The sequence below is a fragment of the Acartia tonsa genome, chromosome 6, assembly GCF_053477335.1.
Source record: "Acartia tonsa isolate MP-2025a chromosome 6, ASM5347733v1, whole genome shotgun sequence".
Taxonomy (NCBI): Eukaryota; Metazoa; Arthropoda; class Copepoda; order Calanoida; family Acartiidae; genus Acartia; species Acartia tonsa.
Window position 1 is genome coordinate 53,785,415 of NC_137265.1, and position 22,378 is coordinate 53,807,792.

The 22,378-nt window shown below is 30.1% G+C and overlaps 1 protein-coding gene across 1 annotated transcript; it reads left to right on the top strand.

Moving 5' to 3' along the window:
- The first annotated feature begins 1,313 nt into the window (after positions 1-1,313).
- LOC145322957 (adhesion G protein-coupled receptor L2-like) lies at positions 1,314-21,621 on the top strand. The gene is made up of 26 exons (XM_080165349.1): positions 1,314-1,380; positions 6,660-7,023; positions 7,271-7,348; positions 8,216-8,279; positions 8,411-8,463; positions 8,656-8,717; positions 8,798-8,874; positions 10,214-10,276; positions 10,626-10,693; positions 10,772-10,829; positions 11,127-11,229; positions 11,331-11,443; positions 11,797-11,849; positions 12,151-12,230; positions 12,296-12,385; positions 16,173-16,287; positions 16,557-16,638; positions 17,600-17,697; positions 18,371-18,457; positions 18,959-19,060; positions 19,179-19,233; positions 19,545-19,615; positions 20,083-20,149; positions 20,230-20,321; positions 20,599-20,699; positions 21,421-21,621. The coding sequence occupies exons 1-26, from the start codon at positions 1,360-1,362 to the stop codon at positions 21,469-21,471; spliced, it is 2,268 nt and encodes a 755-aa protein (XP_080021475.1). The 5' UTR covers positions 1,314-1,359; the 3' UTR covers positions 21,472-21,621.
- Positions 21,622-22,378: the final 757 nt, after the last annotated feature.

Below are 22,378 nucleotides of genomic sequence, written 5' to 3' on the forward strand. Positions count from 1 at the left end.
TAACAGTCAGGTCCCTTGCCACACCTTAATCGGTTGGGGGGGGGGGGGGAGGGTGTTCAACGCCCTTCCCTATTATCTCAGTTCCTATTAGAGCTAGAGGGCTAATTTTTTGTACAAGTCCCCTGTTTGATAATAAATTTACGAACTTAAGTAAGTCAGAGTCAATTTTCGCTTCCTTCACCCTTTTATTTAACAACCTTTGTTTTTAGGTTTTTTACTTAAAAATTTCAAACAGCTATAATTTTCTTATTTTTGAAGGTAGAAGAACAATTTATCTACAGAAATTGTTTATCTTTATGTAAATTTTACAATAGAAATATCAAAACATAAATTTTAGCAGCCGCAGCAGTCGGCGGTCGGCGGGAAAACGGCGGCAGATTTTTATGAAATTTTAATAAGTTAATAAGTTTAAGTTTAAAATTTGAAGTCTCTAAGTCAAAAATTTCGAGCCTTTTAAAGATTTCTGGAGACCTGCAGGATGAGGACCTGCAGGATCATACCTGGAACGTGAAATTGATTTGAACACCTGTATTTCCTATGAGAATGTACTACTAGAGGATATTTTAGTATTTTTGTTAGATAAAATGCCTTGTTTAAGTCAAAAAATATTTTTGCTTTTTACCTGGCTACTTGTGCCCGCCAGGATGGAGATATTAAAAAATTCCAACTCTCGGTTAAGTGTCATACCCAAATGCTGTTTGGGCTCTTTATCTTTCACACACTTAAAATGAGATAGAAAAAACTGGAGAGAGGGGGCGTTCTTCCCCCCCCCCCATGACCGTTATGGGTTAATAAAATTGAAACATTTAATCACAACCCCCTCCCCTGAAGTATTATGAAGATTAATTTTAAAAAAGGCAGGTGTTTTAATCCTTACACTTAATTAAAAATGAGTACTTTTTTCAATCTATTCTAAAACAAGAAGGGAGGGGGGTTACTGTAAAACACTGCCGGTCTAATTTGTAATTTGTTGGCACAAGCCTGAGGCTTATTATGATTATTATGATGATATGTGTATACAGTTAGATTTTTATAGATAAGATTGTATACAGCACACATAAATCAGATTCAGACAGTTAGGAGGTTGAAACAGTTTTCATAAATGCAAAACTGTAACTAATGATTTGACCTTTAACATTTCATCTTTATATATAAAGATATCTTTTTGGCCGATTTTTGTAATCCCCTGTATGTTCAATAGAGTGAACTGGAATAATTTCAGCTACCTAACTGTCATAGCTGTCATGAACAAAACTTTTAATGTGTTCATGAATTCTTTCAACTTGTGTTGAAATTTGCACTATTAGTTATTTTTGTTTAGCATATGTACCAAACTCTTCAAGGGTGTGTAATAATGAAATGGATTCTTCTTATTGCAAGGTAAAAAATAATAGAAATAAAAATAAATCTCCAAAAAGAATGGACAATTTCCATTAGTAAAAGGATGAAAATTAACAAGAAAAGGCCAAAAACAGAAAACCCATTTGTTGTAAATCTTGGCTGAACAATTTATAGAGAGGCAGATATTCCTTATAATAAATTAACAGGATGTTTTTCTGTATCTTTTTGAAATAGTTCTGCAGTGTCATAGAATAATGAATAAAAAACAGCTGATCCTAAAATAGACAAATTATTTCTCCATCTTACCTACAAAAATAATGAGATTGAAAAAACTAGAGGCCCCCCCCCCCCATCTGTAAGGGTTAAAGTTCCTGGATTGCACAGAAACCACCAACCACCCTTTTATTAAATAAAATTGTAATTCAAATGTGTTTTTCATTTTTAGTCAGATTATATTGAATAAAGGGTAGACTATCAGGGGAAGGGTACTGCACCTAGAGACACTACAAAAAAATCCTTGTTTAACCCATTAGTGCCGAGCGCCACTTTTATGGGCCGATCGAGCTGAAAGTTTCAGGGAAGCTTTATAATGGTCAAAACAGAATTCGTATTTTTTTGTTTTGCTCTAGTGGCGTGCACAGGAAAGTTGCAAAAAAAAACGGTTCGGCTCAGCCATAAATACCAACCAGGCATTATTACCCGTTTTGGGTGGTTTCCGCTGGCGTTAAAACCCGGTTTTGCTGTAAAAACCCGGTTATTTCGACCAAAAATCGAAAAATGTAATTTTTGAATGCCAAAAGTGAGATGAACACTTTTTAGAACTTTGATACGATCCGAAATTGAAAACTACACAACCTCATGTAATCTATAGAGCTACAAGTATAATACGAAGCGATTTATTTCAAATTTAGTGTTTCGGCTATAGGTGCCGCCGTTTTCGAGTAAAAAAACCCGTTGCTCGAAGTTTTAATAGACACACACTACAAAAAAAAGAACATATAAAATTTGGGTGTTACATATCAGAAAACGAGAATAAAACTATTGGGTTACACCTATAGAGATTACTAGGGTTATTAGGGTCATAATAGGGCGTAAAAAAAACGATAAAAAAATCATATAAAAAATAATAATTTGAATAAATCGAATTCACAAACAGATGTACTTGTCAATAAACATTAGATTTCACGAAAAAAATCAGCGACTTTACTATAAAAACAAAAAAGTTAGAAGGGGTATTTTGAATTTCCATGATTTTCAAATTTTGTTGAGCTATACCGGAAAACGGAAGTAAGCTAAACTGCCTGCTCCAGGGGGAAATGAAAGCCAGGGTAGTAGAGGGGGGATTCCTACTGAGAATGATGCAATTATGAAGCCGGAAACCGTTTTTTTTTCCATTTTTTGGAACCGGGTTTTAATGCCCGGTTCAGCACTAATGGGTTAAAAAAAGTTAGTAGGGATTTATTGTGCTTGCTAAGCATTTTGAGGGAAAGCTCCTAGTAACACATGCATAATAAACATATACACAAACATACAAAAATCTTATGCATATATACACAAACAATTAAGAATACATACATTTTATAAGATGTAAACAACTAAGAAGGACCATGTCCAAGGAGAGGTTTATCCATCTCCCTTACAAAATTTTCTTAGTAATGATTACAAGTTCATTCCTCCATCCCTAGCTCAATAAATATTTTAAAATTAACACTTTTTCAAAGTTTGAAAATTATGGATATTTTTCTTCCTTTTAATTTTTAAAAATAAACAATTCAGCTCTGTATAGAGTCTAACTTGCTATGTATTTATCTAAATTAATCACAATTCATAAATTTATGGTCATAGCAATTATATTTTATATTGAAAAAAGTGAAGCAATGTTTTTTTTAAATACCCTTTTATTTGATAAGTTGAAAATTATAAGGGTATTATGTTAATTTGGCATCCAGAAAAAAACTTGCTGAAATGGGGTATAGGGATCAAACCCCTCTTGACAGAGTTCTAAAACCCATGATATACCATTCTAAAATAGCCAAGTGGGTTGTCAATTTTAAAAAGTCACAAATATCAAAATTTATGTTGGTGTAATATGTTTCCGTTTGTTCATTTTGAGTTTTACATATTTATGTTTGTCTATATAAATTTATTATTTAAGTATATGATTTGATGTTCAAGAGATTTATTTAGATAGCTATCCTGTTTTCCATCCCATTTAGGGGTGGGGGATAAGTGCAGTCAATAATTTTTTTTGTGTGGAAAATGGTTGCAGCTACTTTAAAAAAGGTAGTTAAATAATAATTAGTTTATGAAAAAGTAATTTTATGGTAAAAGGTCCATCTAAATCACATTTGTAGTTCAAAAATTTTCTTAGAGTAAAATTTTCATTTCGAAGACGACATTATTATATTTATAATATACGCAGCATTTATAACAACTTTAAAATCATCGTTACATGACAACCAGTGGACGGATTTTAGATTAGTCAACGGATTTGAATTTATTACGACCAGGACTATTTTTTTGCCACCTTGGCCGACTAAATCGGCCAAGGAATAACCGGCTACGGTATTTTTAAATTTTACTTCTATTTTATGCAATTATTATCATGTCTACAACTTTAAAAACATCGTTACGCGACAACCAGTGGACGGATTTTAGATTGGTCAACGGATTTGAATTTATTACGACCAGGACTATTTTTTTGCCACCTTGGCCGACTAAATCGGCCAAGGAATAACCGGCTACGGTATTTTTAAACTTTACTTCTATTTTATGCAATTATTATCATGTCTACAACTTTAAAATCACCGTTACGCCACAACCAGTGGACGGATTTTAGATTGGTCAACGGATTTGAATTTATTACGACCAGGACTATTTTTTTGCCACCTTGGCCGACTAAATCGGCCAAGGAATAACCGGCTACGGTATTTTTAAATTTTACTTCTATTTTATGCAATTATTATCATGTCTACAACTTTAAAAACATCGTTACGCGACAACCAGTGAACGGATTTTAGATTGGTCAACGGATTTGAATTTATTACGACCAGGACTATTTTTTTGCCACCTTAGACGACTAAATCAGCTGAGGAATAGCCGAATACGATATTTTTAAACTTAACATGAAGAAAATTTGGGCCGATTATGTTAATCGGCCGAATCCGGCTGAAGTCGGCCGATTTCCGGCCGGCCGATAACGAAAACAGCTTGCTAATACTGTTCCAATTTGGTTACACTTTTAAGGGAAGGTTTATAAATGTCTTAGGGTTGGTTTTAGGCTTTGTTCCTGACCTCCATCAGACTCCCCAATAGGATAAGGATCAAACAAGTAATATTCTAATATTATAGCTTATAAAATCCTTATTTCTGAACCGATTTTTAAAAAAATAAAGGTCTAGCAGCACAGTTATGGGACCTGGAAAACGATTAAAGCAATCGTTATATGCGTGGATTGAATCATAACAAAGATATTAAAAACCGCATGAAGATTTAGGGTTGGCAGAGTTATAAAATTAAAAAAAAAATTTAGCTCAAGGATATAAACTTTTCAGATAATTGGCAATTAAAATCCTTATTTGTATCATAAAAGGTAATAGCTGCACTATCATTCCAAATGTTATAGCCATTTTAGAGAATATTGACTGCACTTAGTGGGGGAGGTTGGGCTGAGTTAACCCAACCACCAATAATGTTTTTACCTGGGCCCACCAAAAAGCTAAATATCTAATAAGATTATGAATTATACCTCCCCATTTACTTGTTTGGACGATTCTATGGGCATTATTGTGCCAAAAAAATATATCAAGAACTCAATTTTGAAATTTTTTGGTTCTCTTCTTTGGGTGGGGGGGGGGGGGGGTTGCACTTCTCCTGTGCCAAAAAAATATATTAAGAACTCAATTTTGAAATTTTTTGGTTCTCTTCTTTGGGGGGGGGGGCACTTCTCCTGCCCTGGTAGAGATATGGCCTTCAAACTTTAATATGCTCTTGTACATTGTATTGGTATTTAAATAGTATGTTTCTCAGTGTGGATTTGAACCCATATCCTTTCTTTTCCTTATCCCATAGAAGGTGACGCTCATGTCATAAGAGCGCGCGGCATCCAAAACAAAAGATGCGCGCATAATCAAAACAAAACTTACTTTTGCTTTGTTACCCCTAAGAAGCGCGGAGCTTGTGTGTATGAAAACTCATGTTTTGAAAGAAAATGTGTTGTTATCCGTGCTGATATACCTCAAATGCTTCCCTGCTTGTCATGTTCAACGATTTGGTAAATATTTAATTCTTCTTTAAGCCTTAAAATTAAGAAGGGAATGATATTTTCAAAGGAAGCAAATTAATTTTCTTATTTTCATTAAAATAGACCAAGTAATTGATTTATTTTTGCAACAGAACATTTTTATAGTTATTTAAAATGATTCTATCTAAAAATTATCAATTCGCATTATGTTTTTGATTTGATTTTTGAAGATTTAAGTTTAATTCTTTATTCGCTATTTAAAAATTTATTGCAAATCACGAAACCTCGTTCGTTTTTAGACAATAAGATTTTTTTAAAGTTTTGATAACATTTTGGTATATCTGTATTAATTTTGTTATTTTTGTTTCAGTGCCCACCGTTTCATGGTGGTATTGTCAATAAATACACCATTTGTAACTGCACTAGTTTTTGTTCATGCGGGAAGTAGTGAGGTTGTTTGTGCTCATGCACATTAAGATCTTGTATACGGTCACGTTGGCCCATGTACTACCGAGACATACATGTTCCCAATAGTATCTGCATCAATTTTTAGCTCTTTGTCTCAATTTTAAAGGGTTTTGCACCCATTCTAGCAAAGGATAAAAGGAAAATTTGCTAAAAACATTTTTAGATGTTGACACCTAAGTTTTGAATTTTTATTTTACCGTACTTTTTAAATAAAGACTGAAATATTTTTTTTTTTCTATTAGTGGTCTTAAAAAACGAAGAAAATAAGCCATTAATTATTACATTCTGATAACTATGAAAGGAGTAAAATTGCTTTCAAAAAAGTTTATATAAAAAAAAACACTGTCTCTCCCTATTGCAGGGGTGTTGAGACATTCCCTATTCTTTGAGGCACTGCACTACTGCACTTAAAAAATAAAGAAAATAAGCCATTAATCATTAACTTCTGGTGACTATGTATCTGGTTAAAATTGCTTTCAAAAAGTTCTCATAAAAAAAACACACTGTAGTTTTAATAACTTGATATCATGATGTAACTAAGCCTATCCCTGGGACACAAGGTAATAAAAAATTGATTGTTTCTTAATGATATCTTTCTATTATTCAGAAACAATTAGAAACTACCACTTCTACTACAACAACTACTACAACTCTATCAACTACCTTGACTACTACAACAACAACAACTCTATCAACAACAACTACCACTACTACTACAACAACTACTACAACTCTATCAACAACAACTACCACCACTACTATAACAACAACTACCACCACTACTACAACAACAACAAATCCATCAACAACAACTACTACTACTACTACAACAACTACTACAACTCTATCAACAATAACTACTACCACTACTACAACAACAACAACTACCACTACTACAACAACAACTACTACAACTCTATCAGCAATAACTACTACAACAACAATGACAGTTAGAGAATGTACAAAAATAGGTAATAAAATACATCAATAGACAGAGCTGGCATTGAATTATTCTATCAAATTCTTTTAAAATAGAATAGGTTATTACTATTCTGAATCATATAAAATGATGTTTTGAGATTAAAACAAAATTTAAGTTTTGAAATTCTATAGAAAGAAAGTAAACAAAAGGCCCAGTCAGCATTACATAGAGTTTCAAAGTTGCATTTAATCATTACTTATTGCATTTGTAATATTATGAGAATATATAATTTACAGATAAGCGTGGTCTGGAATGGGTGGCATTATTTAATGAACTAGCAATAAAAAACTGTTCTGAAACTTCTAACTCCACAGGTGCAGTATACTGTCAATTTAAATGTTTAGGGCTTAGATTACCAAACTATAATATTAGAAAAAGAAATGGTTTATTTTATAATTAAAGGACGCTTGCAAGAAATACCACGCTTTAACTACTGAAAGACTGCCACAAGTAGACCCAATACCCCAAATTTAAAGCCTTCAGCTTCAATAACAAAAAAGTTCTAGGCATTTCAAAATAGCATTTCATGTACAATGAAAATTTTGAAAGATTTACAATGCTCATAAAAGAAAAAACAATATTAAATTACGTTGCCTAGACATAAAAATATAACCTTATTTTTGTCAGAAATTTAGATTGCTGGTAACTGATTACAATATTACAATAAAAACACCACATTTCATAATCAAAATCTATGAAAAAAATTCGATTTAAATTGCATTTGTGAACAAAAATCATAGCGGAAACAAAGGGGAAAACTAAAACAAGCTCAGCTGTGATTGGTTGCTTAGCTGATTCAGCCTTCTAATTGGCTACAGTACACTCAGTACAACACAAGTTAAACTTAATTTTTTTTAACGATTTTGACTATAAAAATGGGTATTTTTATTGTAAAAATATAATTAGTTACTGGCAACCGAAATTTATGGCAAAAATAAGCTTATAATTTTGTTTCTAGGCCACGTAGTTTAATATAGTTTTATATAAATATATAAAATTTAGTCATCAAAAAAATATTTAGGTTATTCAAAATAAGGAATTTAGTATATTTGTGCTACTGAGTTTATACAGGTCGCTGAAAAGTATTTTAAGAAAGCAAAGAAATGTTTTTCATGTAACTAAACCTTAAATGTAAATTGAGATATAACAATTAAGGTATTTTATTTTATAAAATATTTCAGAAGGATATGCTTATTGGTTTTGTGAAGGAATAATAGGAGACTTTAACAGTTCAGAGCCTGATAGGTAAGTTATTATTTAAAACCAACAAAAAAGATTACCATCCTAATATAAAAGAAGTGAAATGTTCCTAGTAGTCCTTTAAACAAATGGCCTTAACAATTGTGGGATAGATTGTAAACAACCATTATCTTTAGGAGCCAATGTTTTGAATCCTGGGTAGAAGACATAGAGAATATGATAAATGAAGGTAAAATATTTTTAACTGTTATTTTCCAAGGCTACATTTTACAAATTATGGGATTTTCTGAATTTCTGTGGACAAATTATTTTTATAATTTACTGACATAGAATCTGAATAGAAACGATAAAATCTGTGATTTAAAACTTTACTTTACATTTAAATAATCTAACACAATACCTTCAAATCATGTTTTTAAAGGTTCCAATGAAGATAAAGAAATTATTGATTACATCAATGAAGAATTGAGCCTGGCTAACAAGGTATTGACTTTTTTCTCTTCTTTAACCTAAAAAATCTAAAAAAATATCATTTTAAGTTATTATTTTCTTGTATTGATTAGGAGCAATTTGGAGGAACTATAATCAGATTAACAGAGGCATTAGATAAACTTGTGTTTGATGGACAAAATGAGTCCAGGTAAAGTTTACATTAATTTGTTATGCCAAATAATGGGTTTTTCAGGAAGCCTTGTTTCTTTCATTCTTTCTTAATGTTCTTGTTTGAAATACTGCTTTTCTACATTTAGCTTCAGACAGTAGGTAATTCTGAAACATGATAGCACTAAATGTTTATTAAATTAGTCCTAAAACTTGACTTGTTGATTCCTGTTCAGATTAGTAAAATTTATAAATTGCAGAAACCTTTTCTTTATTTACAGAGATTCATAATTATTATATGTTATTATATATTATCTTCTGATTTTGAGTCTTTTTTTTATGGAATATATAATTTAATTTTTTTTGTTTTTGGCTATTGACAACATTAGTTGCAAGAACATATTTCAGGTGCTGTAACATGTAGTAGGCCAAATAATGACTAAAAATATGTATTTTTAAAAAAAGGGGGAGGTAGGTTGTGGTAAAATTCCATAAAGGTGTGAGTTTTAAAAATTTAAGATATAATTAGAATTCTAAAATTTACTATTGCAGTTGCTTTAATGGGGTATAACATAGATATATACTACCCACGAAAAAGTGTCTTTTAGGGTATGCAGCCCTTATTTCTTAATGTATCATCAAAAATAGCATATATCCTTTTTCTCTATACATTTTCACACTAGCATATATAAAAAATTTAATTTTATTTCCTTTAACACCGGAGATTTTTAGATTGTCATAAAATCCTTTTCATAAAAATTCATTCAGTAGTATTTTAGCCATTAAAAATTTATATTTTTTGGTGGAATAAAAAAGAAATAATTAGTTAACTTGTTTTTCTTTGTATATCATTCTTCAGTTACCAGAAAGACATAATATAACCATCCAAAAATGATGAGAAACAAAAAAAATTCTTTTTCTCAGTCACTTTTTCAAAACTTCAACTCTAAAAATCTCCGGTGTTAATGGAGGTAAAATTAAAATTTTTATATATGCTAGTGTGGAAATGTACAGATAATACGGATATATGCTATTTTTGATGATACATTGAGAAATAAGAGCTGTAAACCATAAAAGATACTTTTTTGTGGGCCAAACTGTATATTGTACTATATTAGAGCAAATGCCATACAAAATTTAAAGTTCTACTTCTATTTTAAATTCTTAAAACTCACACTTTTACAGAATTTTAGCACAACCTACCTCCCCCTTTATTTATAGTTTGGGTAAAAAATAAGACTGATATTTCATTTCATGCAGCCTCTGCAGAATATTTATATAAAGCTTAGATGCTGTTAAAGTGTCTGCCAAGCTCCCCATTTTAAAACGAATTGAAAATAATGAGGGCATATAAGTATAATATTTTTTATGTACTATAGTGAAGATGGCTATGATACAAATTTTGTCAACACATACCTGAATGTGACAGATCAGATTTTTAGGTATAAAAAATGTATTCTATAAATCATTTATTTTATATTGAAAGATATCAAAGCTTTTTATATTTTGGTAGGGGTAGGGTTTATAATCTCTAAATAAAGGAAAATTTTACATTGGTATCTATTTAAAATTTTTTAATATGATTTTTGATGTTTTGTAAAGTGAATGTAACCTCATTTATTTACATAAATTTCTGAAAATGCAAAATATATTAGAACATTGAAATTGAATTGATCACCAAAGGATATGGTATTATGATTATGCCAAACCAATTTTTTTTTATGTCCAAAATCAATCAAAAATTTACAAATTGTAATGCACCATGGAAAATCTAATTAATAACATATCTAGGTCTTATCTTGGCTGGGAGGAAATTACTGATATGGAAACTAAAATGAACACTGTAATTAAAAATCTAGGTATGAATATGTAAAAGTAATTATTATCCACTTGCATGTAATTCAAATCGTTTTCATTATCTTTACATTGTATTTAAGAAACAATTGATCAAGTGGGATACAAGCTGGGAAAAGCATTAGCTAATACTAAATCTAGGTAATCTCATTTAATTCTATTAATCCAATCTAAACTTTGAGAAAATTCTCTCATAGTATTAGAGATAATTGAAAGCAGATTATATAAAACTATAATTACAAAAAGATTTAACTTATATTTTCATTAAGAATGTGTAAAGCATCACATTTCCTGTTGGGTTAAAATTGTTTCAATATTATTTTTGAAAATAAGGGAAATCTTGGCAGAGAAAGAAATAAAAGAAAACACAAAATGAAAATGAAGTTTTTATACCTAAATTTTGTTAAAGTAAACCTAAGTTTTGAAACTGTTTTTCAGAAGAGAAGTCTCAGTTACTGAACAATTTGCAGCAATAGAGCTTCAAGTAAAAAATTTGGTCCAAAATCAAGATTCAAATGAATACTGTTTTCAACTTAACCAGGTAATTATATATCAAGATATTTTAAATAAATAAAACTCAAATTTTCAAAACTTAAAGAGATAATCAAAGAACTTTAAGTAGATTTGTAGCTTGATATTCAGGGAACAATATGTGTTGAGTTGGAATTGTATAATAAAGATGATAATATTTTTGTCCTGACATCAATCAAGTCAAAAAATGATATCAATGACAAGAACTCTCCTATATTTGCAGAGTAAGTATTATTAAGTTATAATTAACAACCAGAATAAAGTTGATATGAAAACAGTTTTACTATTTCCCTAAATTTTGAGTTTGTTATTATTATTCGAAAGTTTGAATGGCTCAAATACTTTTTTTTATATTAAATATAAAAAATACTTTTTCTTTTCACCGATGAAAAAAATGATTAATGTTACTTAATTTGTATAAACGTTTTTGACTCTAACTATCCTGAAAAATTAGACATCCAAAATGAAGCAATTCAAAATTAGGAGTCAGTTAGCTTTTTAACTTTTCTAGTTTTAACAATTAGGCAGTTTTTTATCAGTCCATTTTAAAATATTTCAAACATTGTTTTTTTATAAGTTTGCCAATGGATTCACTGAACAATGGAGGTATGCTTGGTGATAGTCTCCTAGGTAATCTAAGATAATATTAAAAGGGATGTATACTTTTGTAATTTCAGCAGAAATAGGATTAGGTGGGAAAGGAAATTTTGAATCAGAATATCTTTTGTAGCTAAGTTCAGACTCAAGATTTCAAACTTCTGACTTTTAATATCTATAGCAATTACAAAGATCCTCCCTCCCAGACCCTCCCCCTCACAAACCACCAAAGTATTTATTCGATATCCATATTTTTTTTATAAATAAACATGAATTGCACATTCATATTATTAAGTCTTTATTAGTAAATAGAAAAAAAATTAAAATTTAATAGGAATGACCATTAACAATGGAAGTTACAGCAAGGACAACCTGATCTCAACTATAACTTTTATATGGGAAGACTTATATAAGGTAAGTTTGAAGATATATAAAAAAAATATGTCAATATTTCAATTTGTTTACCACATTTCTTGTAGAATATTCCTGGATGCCAATTTATCCCTGAACATCCAGAATGTATCTACTTGGATACAGAAGAAAAAAAGTGGTCTACCAAAGGATGTAAGGTAGGAATTATGTATTGTTGAGTTTGGAGATTTGAAACCAACTTCATAGAAATATAATTTATGAATTTTTTGTATAGTTTTAATATACTATTTTGAAATCAATAAAAAAAAGAGGAATAGTTTCTATGTGTAAGGCATTTGGTCAGGTTAGGTTTTTTAGATTTTATTCAGTTTTTGTTCCTAAACTGTTTTTAAAGTAGATTTTTCTAAATCTAAATTTTCTTGAATACTATGAATAAATGAAATTCTATAATACAATTAATCTGAAATTATTTTATTAAACATGGATGTCTCTAAATAATTAAGGATAGTTTGTGTGCATATGCTCATTTCAACTAACCGGATATATCTTTCTAAACATTTATTGATATATGTACTTTTAAAATTTATTTCCTCTGCAATAACTGTGGGTCCTGATTGGTTGCATTGCAGCATTACAAGCCTAAATGACTATTTTCATCACACCACAAAATATGGCATATATTAGAAAATTATACATGTTCAGTTATAATAATTCTTATAGCATTCTTAGAAATATTAATCACAACAGATGAATATATGGTTTGACAAAGGTTTTTTTCCTGCTATTTTGTAACAGAACCTTTAGCATTGTTTGTACACCAAACTATGTCACATGATAATGACAAAATTGGAATAAATTGTAGCTGGTAAAACTGTACTGAAAATGCTTAAAAGAATCATATGGTATCAATTTTTTTCTTCTGGAGAGGTAGCCAGAGAATCTTAATTTTTTTTATAACTTACCAACACACCACAGTACACAATTAAATTTAGAATTATTTTCACCTGACATGGCTACAAAGTTTTTGGTTACAGCTATCTGTAAAAATCTTAGACTATTGTTAGTTCTTGTTGGCAATAACATCACTCATATTTTTCCTTAAAGACGCCTGCAAGAAATACCACACTTTAACTGCTAAAAGACTGCCACAAGTAGACCCAATTCCCAAATTTAAAGCCTTCAGCTTCAATAACAAAAAAGTTCTAGGCATTTCAAAATAGTATTTTATGTATAATGGAAATTTTGAAAGATTTACAATGCTTATAAAAGAAAAAAAAATATTAAATTACGTCGCCTAGACACAAAATTATGACTTTATCTTTGTCAGAAACTTAGATTGCCGGTAACTGATTACATTTTTACAATAAAAACACCACATTGCATGTATTTTCTCTTCTCTGTTCAGTTTTCCTCTTTGCTTTTCCTAAATCTAAGTGTTTCATTCTAATGTTGACTCCCTTTTTCCACTCCTTCCTCTGTCTGGTCATTTGTCCAACCCTGGTGTAGTCCATACCAGCCTCCTTTACTAATTTTTTGTAGTATAATATTGTCTTTCGTTTCTTTCCTAGAACTTTCTTAGCTGACTCAAGACTCTCCATCCATTCAATGTACCTACTTTCACAATTCTATTGTCCTCCATCCTCATGATATGTCCCATCCTCTCTAAACATCTCTTTTCAATCTATCATCTGATGGATTTAATCTCCAGATTCGTCCTTATATTTTGCATATTTTCCCATCCTCTCCATTTGCATCTGGATTAGTGAAGGTTTGGTTTTGTTGCTCCAAATGTATCTGTACATTCTGTCCATAAACTCTGCCAGGTTTTTACTTTAAATAAGACACATTCTTGAGTTACTCTGAAACCTAAAATACAAAGAAACTTTGCTCAAAAATGTAGTACAATATAAAAATGAAATTTTGCATCAGAGTTGCTTTAAACCCTTAATAATGACGACTCCCCCTGTATACTCTTCTAGTTGCTTCGCCCCTAAACATTAGAAAGTGGTGAAGGAAGTCAGAAAAATAGCTTAAAACCATACAAAGATATTTATGAAGCTTACCTGATAAGTAAAACCAATTTAGACCATCAATTTCCTTAATCTTTAACTTTAGTCAAAAAAACCTTACTTATTCATATTAAATTAGCAGCTTAACCCCTAGCCTCTAGGGGCTTTGCCCAAAGAGGTGATCAAAAGAAAAATTAAGGCAATATTCGTATAAGGACCAAGGAAATATTCAGCAAAAAAAAAAGGACCAAGGAAATCTTCAACAAAAAAAATAGATTATACTTTTCTAGCGGCTGTGCCCCTAGAGGCCACTAAGAGCCCATAGAGTTGGGGGGGGGATCAATCCTAATTGTTGTTTTAAGACGAAAAAGTTTTAAAATTGTCTTTTTTTCTAGGGTTGTTTTCTCTTGGGAAGGTGGTGGTACCTTCCCCCCAACATAATTATAAACCCTCCCAGGACATATAAAAACTATATTGTAAAGGATAACCATATTAGTTCATTGGTTAGCGCAATTCTTTGGTACACAGATAGAGATCCCTTTACTTTTTATTATTCTTAGCAAAAAAAAATTTTTGTCAACAATTATATTGAACTATTTGTTATAATTCCATCCCCCTTCATCCCCCTAAAAATAAAACAAGACAAAATGCCCATAAAGAGCAACGATATAGAAAGACATTCAAGACGCTGCTAATACTGAACAGATAGGCCGCAATAACAGATACACGGACATACAGACATAGCCTATTTGTAGAGTCTATGTGCTACTATTCATGGTACCATGACACCTAGGCTACAATGATAGACATATAGACGTACACCAATTGTAAAGAAGTTGCGCTACTTGTATAATTTGTTTAAATTTTGGATATATTGTATTATATAGACAGGAATACATACCAGTGAAGAAGGTAACATTAGGCTCTTTATTACACTAGTCCCAAAAGTTTTATGATAATGTTTTCTTATTTGTTGGCTCACAAATCTAATGTATTTTGATATTTTAATTTATTAAGTTATTTGTCCAAATGTTTCAACCGCTAATTGTAATCTACAGAAGTGTAATTTGGTGTAATAACCTTGGTGATAAACGTTAATTTGTAAGCCATTGTTTTATCCATTTAGATCCCTGTGTACCTAAATTCTTTAGTTTTACAGTAACTTTTAATTTCTAAAAGCGAAGCTTTTTTAGAATTAGGGTTGTTTCACGCGTCTGACCATACATCCATCACAGTTGGATAGCTTTTTTTGGTTAATTTAGGCATGTTAGAATTGTCCTATTGATTTCAAACTTTGCATGGTGATTCTTTGAGTAGTTAGGTACGATTTGGAAAGCGTAGAAACTCTATAATTACTATCAGAATTCCGTACGTCCATTTTAAACATGCTGATTTTTTTACTTTTTTAACAACAAATTTTTATGTGATCTAATCATCCGATTGATCTGATTTTTGCTAAATTGATTCCTGGGACAACCTAGTATAATGTTATAAGCAAAGCAACTCTATTATCAAGTCCTAAAAATGTAAGTATGTCCATAAAAATTATCCTACATCAAGCAGTTTTACCAAAAAATGACTTACTATTTTGCTTCGTATCTTATACATTTATATTCTGATTATTCAGTTCTGACACTATACTGTTTCAGTGCTTTGCTTTGTATGATGTTGTCATCCTTGTTTGAATGTAATTATTGATATACAGACGGATGGACATACAGACAGACACTAATTGTAGAGCATGTATTCCTGCACTGCTAGTCAATGCAATTACAGATTAAAGGCACATGTTTGAATGCTGAAATTTTGAAAATAGAGACAGACAGACACACATACATGGTGATTCAGAAGAAAAACTTACTTATCAGGCAAAATTGTTTTTTCAGAAATACGTTATACATGCATTATTAGAATTACATGCAACAAAATTTCTTAAATTCTAAATGATGGTTACTCAAGCTTATATATAATTCAGAGAGAAGCGGTATATGGAGAAAATGACAAGACAGTTGTGAAATGTGTGTGTGATCATCTCACTAGTTTTGGAATCATGATGGATTTTAACAATGAAGTTAAAGCTGATGATCCTGGTAAGTTTATTTTTCAATAGTAAACAAAAAAACCCAGACTTGCTCTACTATACAGATTATTTATTTAACATTCAGTCCTAGACAATTTTTTATTTAGAGCTATTTTTAAATGCTTCATTGCAAAACAAAGCTTTCATAAAAATTACAACTTTCTACATAATGATGACAATGACTTCTGCAGCCATCAAAGATTAATTAGTTTGTATGGCTATCTTTAACCAACTTCTAAAAAGCTCTACTAAAAACATTATGAACAGTATTTTTTTCAGTACTGAAGCTTCTCTCCTATATATGTGGTGGCTCCTCCATCTTGGCTATTCTTGTAACTGAAATGTTACTTTATTTTGGAAGGTAATTTTAAAAACTGTTTGAAACTTATCTTTAACCCTTAATGCCCTCCCCCCCCCCTTCGGTTTTTTCTTTCTCATTTTATGTGTGTAAAAGATAAAGAGCCCAAACTGCGTGACTTTTTAAGTATGGGTATGACACATAACTGAGTGTTGGAATTTTTTGAATATCTTCATCCTGGCGGGCACAGGATTCCAGCAAAACTGGCAGGGTCATCCAGGTAAAGAGAAAAAATGTTTTTTTGACTTAAACAAAGCATTTTGTCTTACTAAAATACTAAAATATCCTCTAGTAGTACATTCTCATATGAAATACAGGTGTTCAAGTCGATTTCAGGTTCCAGGTATGATCCTGCAGGTCCTGATCCTCCAGGTCTCCAGAAATCTTTAAAAGGCTCCTGTGGCCGCAATTTTTGACTCAAATTTTAAACTTAAGCCTTTCTAAATAAAGTATTTAAATTTCATAAAGATCCGCTGCCGTTTTCCCGGCGACTGTGACTGTGGCAGCTGGCAGCTGCCAAGTACAGCTGTGGCCGCTGAAATTTATATTACAATATATTTAATATAAAATTTACATAAATATAACATTTTTTGCAAAAATTTGTTCTTCTAGCTTCAAAAATAAGAAAATTACAGCCGTTTGAAATATTTAAGTAAAAAAGGATCTAAAAACAAAGGTTGTTAAATAAAAGGGTGAAGGAAGCGAAAATTGACCTTGTCTTAATTAAAGTTGGAAATTCATTATTAATCAGGGACTAAAAGCTCTAGCTCTAATAGGAACTGAGATAATAGGGTGGGAGGGAGGGTTCCACGCCCCCCCCCCCCCTGACCAATTAAGGTGTGGCAAGGGGCCTGACTGTTAAGGGTTAATAATATGAAATAGATATTTCTCTCAATATTTCTTCAATTTTTTTTTCATTAAATTGAATCTGAATTTTTCAATATAGAATGTTTTTTTTTGTTAGGGACAAAGATGATGATGAAGTGAACATGAAGAGGTCTGCCGAGAGAAATCTCAACTTGTGCATGTCATTTGCACAACTTGGGTTTCTAATCTTTGTAGGTAAATAATTAATAATAATAGAAGCTGTAAATAAGGGAGAGACAATAATTGGTATTATCCTCTTAGCCTACCTAGCCGTGGGCGCTCGGCCCCCTAGCCATATAACCTAACCTAACCTTACCTAACCCAGTCTTTTAGTTGAGGGGGGGGAGGGGGTATAAAATTGAAAAAAAATTAAGAAAAAAATTCCTAAGAGGATAACGCCCAATAATCATTTTTTTATAAATCATATATTCTCAAATAAGTCAAACAATTTTGTAGTAATTGGACACTATGCAGATATTCAATAGTATTTTAATGGCAAGATAAAAATACTATTTTATATCAAAATATAAAACAAAAATTAGTCATTCCATTCCTTTTTTTGTTTTACAATAAGCTAGTGTCATATCCATCAACTTTATAAGCTATTTTTTAAATTCTTTTCTATAATGCTTGATCTCTATATATCTCAACTCCTCTCCATCTCTTAAAGTAAATGTATAATAAAATTGAACTGCTATACTTCAATAATATGTAATCATTTAACACACAGCCTAATCTCCATCTTTTTAAAAATTAATTAACATAAATATTTTTACTGATAAAAACCATATATGGTTTGAAATTATTCTGTAATATGAATGAACAGATACTGTTTTGCTGTGTGTCATGAATATTCATTAATTCCTAGGTAGAACTGATATTTTACCCTGTGCTGTTTGTGAGAGTTTTGGAGCTGCAACCCATTTTGGGTTTGTGGCCTGCTATGCATGGATAGGTAATAATTTCATTTTTTTTATATTTCTAACCCAATGTAGTTGTTGATTTTAATAACAGAATCAAAATATTCATCAACAACAAGTTTCATAATTTACAAATAAAAAAAATGAATGTTATATAATCTGTTGGAAAACTGCCAATAAATATACATTTTTGTGTCATAATTGTCCTGAATTATTTAACTTAAGTAAAGAGGAAACATTTTTTTTGAATTATTTCTTAATGCTCCAGGAATCCTTATGTAAGATTTTAAATGTATAAAATGACAATAATATTATAAAATTCAAAATAAGATATATCTGAATGTACTGATGAATTAAGATTGTTTCTGTTAGTTACTTTTTTGAGAAACAGGAGTTTCCTTCCAAATTCCAAGCATACAATTTTATGCTTGATAGAAATTAGGTTAGGCAGAGTTATATTGAGTACAGGGTAGCCCTATCATGTTGAAATCCCTATGCTATGAGACTGATTCTTAACAATCTTGTTATATTTTTAGTGATAGATTCTTCACAAGTGTACTACCGCTACAATTCGGATGCCCCACAGACAAACATGAAGTTTCTCTCCATAGCTGCATATGGTGTAGCATTTGCCATAGGTGAAGCATATTCATTAGAATCTTTTCTTATATTTTAGAATTTATTTTAGCCTTCAATTTCAATGAAATTTTAGTATTATTTGATCAAAAATGATTTATTATTAATATTTTTTATTAGCTGGAGGAGTGCTCATCACTAGCCTACAAAATGATCACCATCTCTATCTGAGGAGGTAAACAATAAATACATACAATTACAAAAAAAAAACAATCATGTTTCTTTGTATATCTGACAAAATGCTAAATTGACTTATTCATGCATTTCAAAAATTAAATAAACACATTATTTGTTATGAAATATGAATGTACATACATTTACATTATACTACATACATATAGCAAAAAAACTATTATATTTATGTTTCTCTGGACAATATTTTGATATCACGCAGCAAAATAATTTTTCTTCAAGGGACACAAATTTTTGAGTTTTGAATAGATATAATTTAATTTTAAAGAATGTAAGTTTAATATGTATTTTCAGAAGTGTGGGAGGCCATGTGGACAGTTGCTGGTTGAATGACTGGGCTGAATATGCAATCATCATTCCCATAGGTTTATTTCTTTTAATTATTTAAAAGCCAATCTTTCCAGTAAATCTGTTTGAATGGATATATTGTCATTTAATAAAACATGTTAGAATTCTCCTAGATATTTTAAACTTGTAATAATTTAACAAAAGCAAGGTACAATATTTCAAGCAAATTATCTCTAAATTAAGTCCTAAAAGTGTAAATATGTAAGTTGTAACAAATGTATTAATAATTTTGTTGAGACCAATTAATTGATATATTGCTTTTTAAGTTCTCTACTTTTGGCAATGTTGTAAATCTTGTATTTAAAACACATTTTTAAATTATCTAGAAAATCATTTTAATATTACATTCATTTTGAAAGCTTTGAAAATCTTAACTGTTATTGTTTTCATTGTTTCAAATAGTCAATATGGGGCAAAATATTCTTCCAACACCCCCTCCTCCTGAATTCCCTATCCCCTTAAAAGATTTAATGTAAATTTTAAGGAGTTGCTGTGCTTCTTTGCTTAGTAAGAATGGTCTTGACATATGTTTGGGTAAAGAAAAACAAAAGGTAAATGTTTTTCTTTCACTTGAAAATTTAGATTGCTAATGCTAAAATATTTTAATTGGATAATAATTTAACTTATTTAGTGAGACAACATGTGAAATAATCTTGGATCTTCTGGTATCCTTCAGAAGTACACTGGTCCTAACCTTTGTGATGACTCTCAACATTGTCTTTGGTAATTTTATACACTTTATAAACTAAATATTTTTCTTAACTTGAATTTGAAAATAAGAAATTTTAATATTAAAGGTTTATCTTATTCACGTCATAATTAACTGACTTTATACAAGAAAAGATAAAAGGAAATATGTAATTGATACTCCACCTCAAAAAAGTTTAAAGATGGATGTGACCTAAATTTAGTCACTTTCAGATCATGTTTGGTTAAAAGGTTTTTGGAGTGATACAAAACTACTCTAATGTGATATATGTACATAGATATATTTTTTTAGCCTTTTTTGCTGACTCCCAAATCTATGGCTACATAATTGTTCTTCTCAATGTTTTCCCTGGATTCTTCATCTTGTTGAACAGTACTGTTTACAACTCTGAGGTAACACATGGTTATATTTAAAATCTAGTGATGCTTTTGTTGTATATTGTTAAGATAGTGACTTTAGGGACTCTATATTCAAATGGATATTGAGGGTCAGAAAAATAGCATAAAACCATACCAAGACTTGCTCATAAAAATTAAATAGCCTAAAACCATATCTGGACCTATAAGATGCTTCACTGTAAAAATGAACCATATCGGTTGAATGGTGAGATCTTCACTATAGCCAAAAAAAGTTTACTACTTTATATTATAAAATAGAGTGATCAACACAGTTCAATTAAACATGTTATTTTTATTTGATAAGCCCAATACACAGTGTTTCATTGTTAAAAACAAATCTTTAGTTTGTTTATAAATAAAAAGACATGATGCTTTCATGAGTAGAAATTATATACTACTGTTTATTAAATCAAAAGATGAATTGTTTCTGCAGTGGAGGTAAAAAAGTAGTAGGGAATTTATTTTGCTTAATAAAAAGGGAAAGGTATTTAAATTTAGGTTTTTAAAAAGAATATAGGATAATACAAATTGTTAATTTATACAAAACTGTTCTATAGTGAATTCACATTTGCAATAACAAAGGCCATTAAATCCATAAAATCACTACTGCACATAGTTTTCATGTCTTTTTGCTAATGTGAGAAACTTTGAAATAACAAAAAGTCAAAACACATCTTCTGTTCTATCATATAAATAGCATTTATTTTATTTTCAGGTAGACATCTTTGGAAATCTGAAGAAGAACTTCAGAAGAAAGAATGCCTAAGGAATATACATTTGATTGGATTTGATATTCAAATGTCTAAGAAGTAAAATCAACTTTTATTTCTAATAAATTGATGAAACATTTTTTTTAATTTCATGATAATCATACAGGGTCATTCAAGAGAAATGATTAAAAAAAAAACTTAATTATGCATTAATAATAAAACTATGTATAATCCTTTATATTTTTGGAAAACCTATTATGAGACATTTATGTTTCAAATATTTAAAAATGATTATTTCAACAAATTATGCCCTAAAACAGGTTTTTCCAAAAGCCTTTTTTTTAAAGATTTATTAATTTAAAGGTTGTAAAAAAATTTGCACATTCAAATTGTGCAACTTGTGTTAATAGTAGAGAAATATTGTGCATATTGTTAGAATCGTTTTAAACTATAGTTTTTAAATATATAAAAACCATTCCTGTGCTACGTATAGTATTGGAGCTACATGGTAAATTGTTCCAATTACTTAAAACTTTTAAACCTTTTCTTAACGTAGCTCCTTAACTATAGATAGCACAAAAACGGTACTTATATTTTCAAGAACTAGAGCTTATGACAATTCTAATGGTATGCGCAACATTTTTCTACTATAAACACAAGCCACACAATTTGAATTTTAAAAATATGTGTATTTTTGCACACCCTTTAGGTCTATAAAACTTTGAAAAAATGTCCTTTGCAAAAAACGGTTTTTAGGGCATAATTTGTTGAAATAATCATTTTTAAATATTTGAAACATAAATAATGGACAAATGGCTTTTGCAAAAACCGGTTTTTAGGGCATAATTTGTTGAAATAATCATTTTTAAATATTTTAATCATAAATAGGTTTTCCAAATATATAAAGGATTTTACATAATTGTTTTATTTTCTATGCATAATTAAGTTTTTTTTTAAATCATT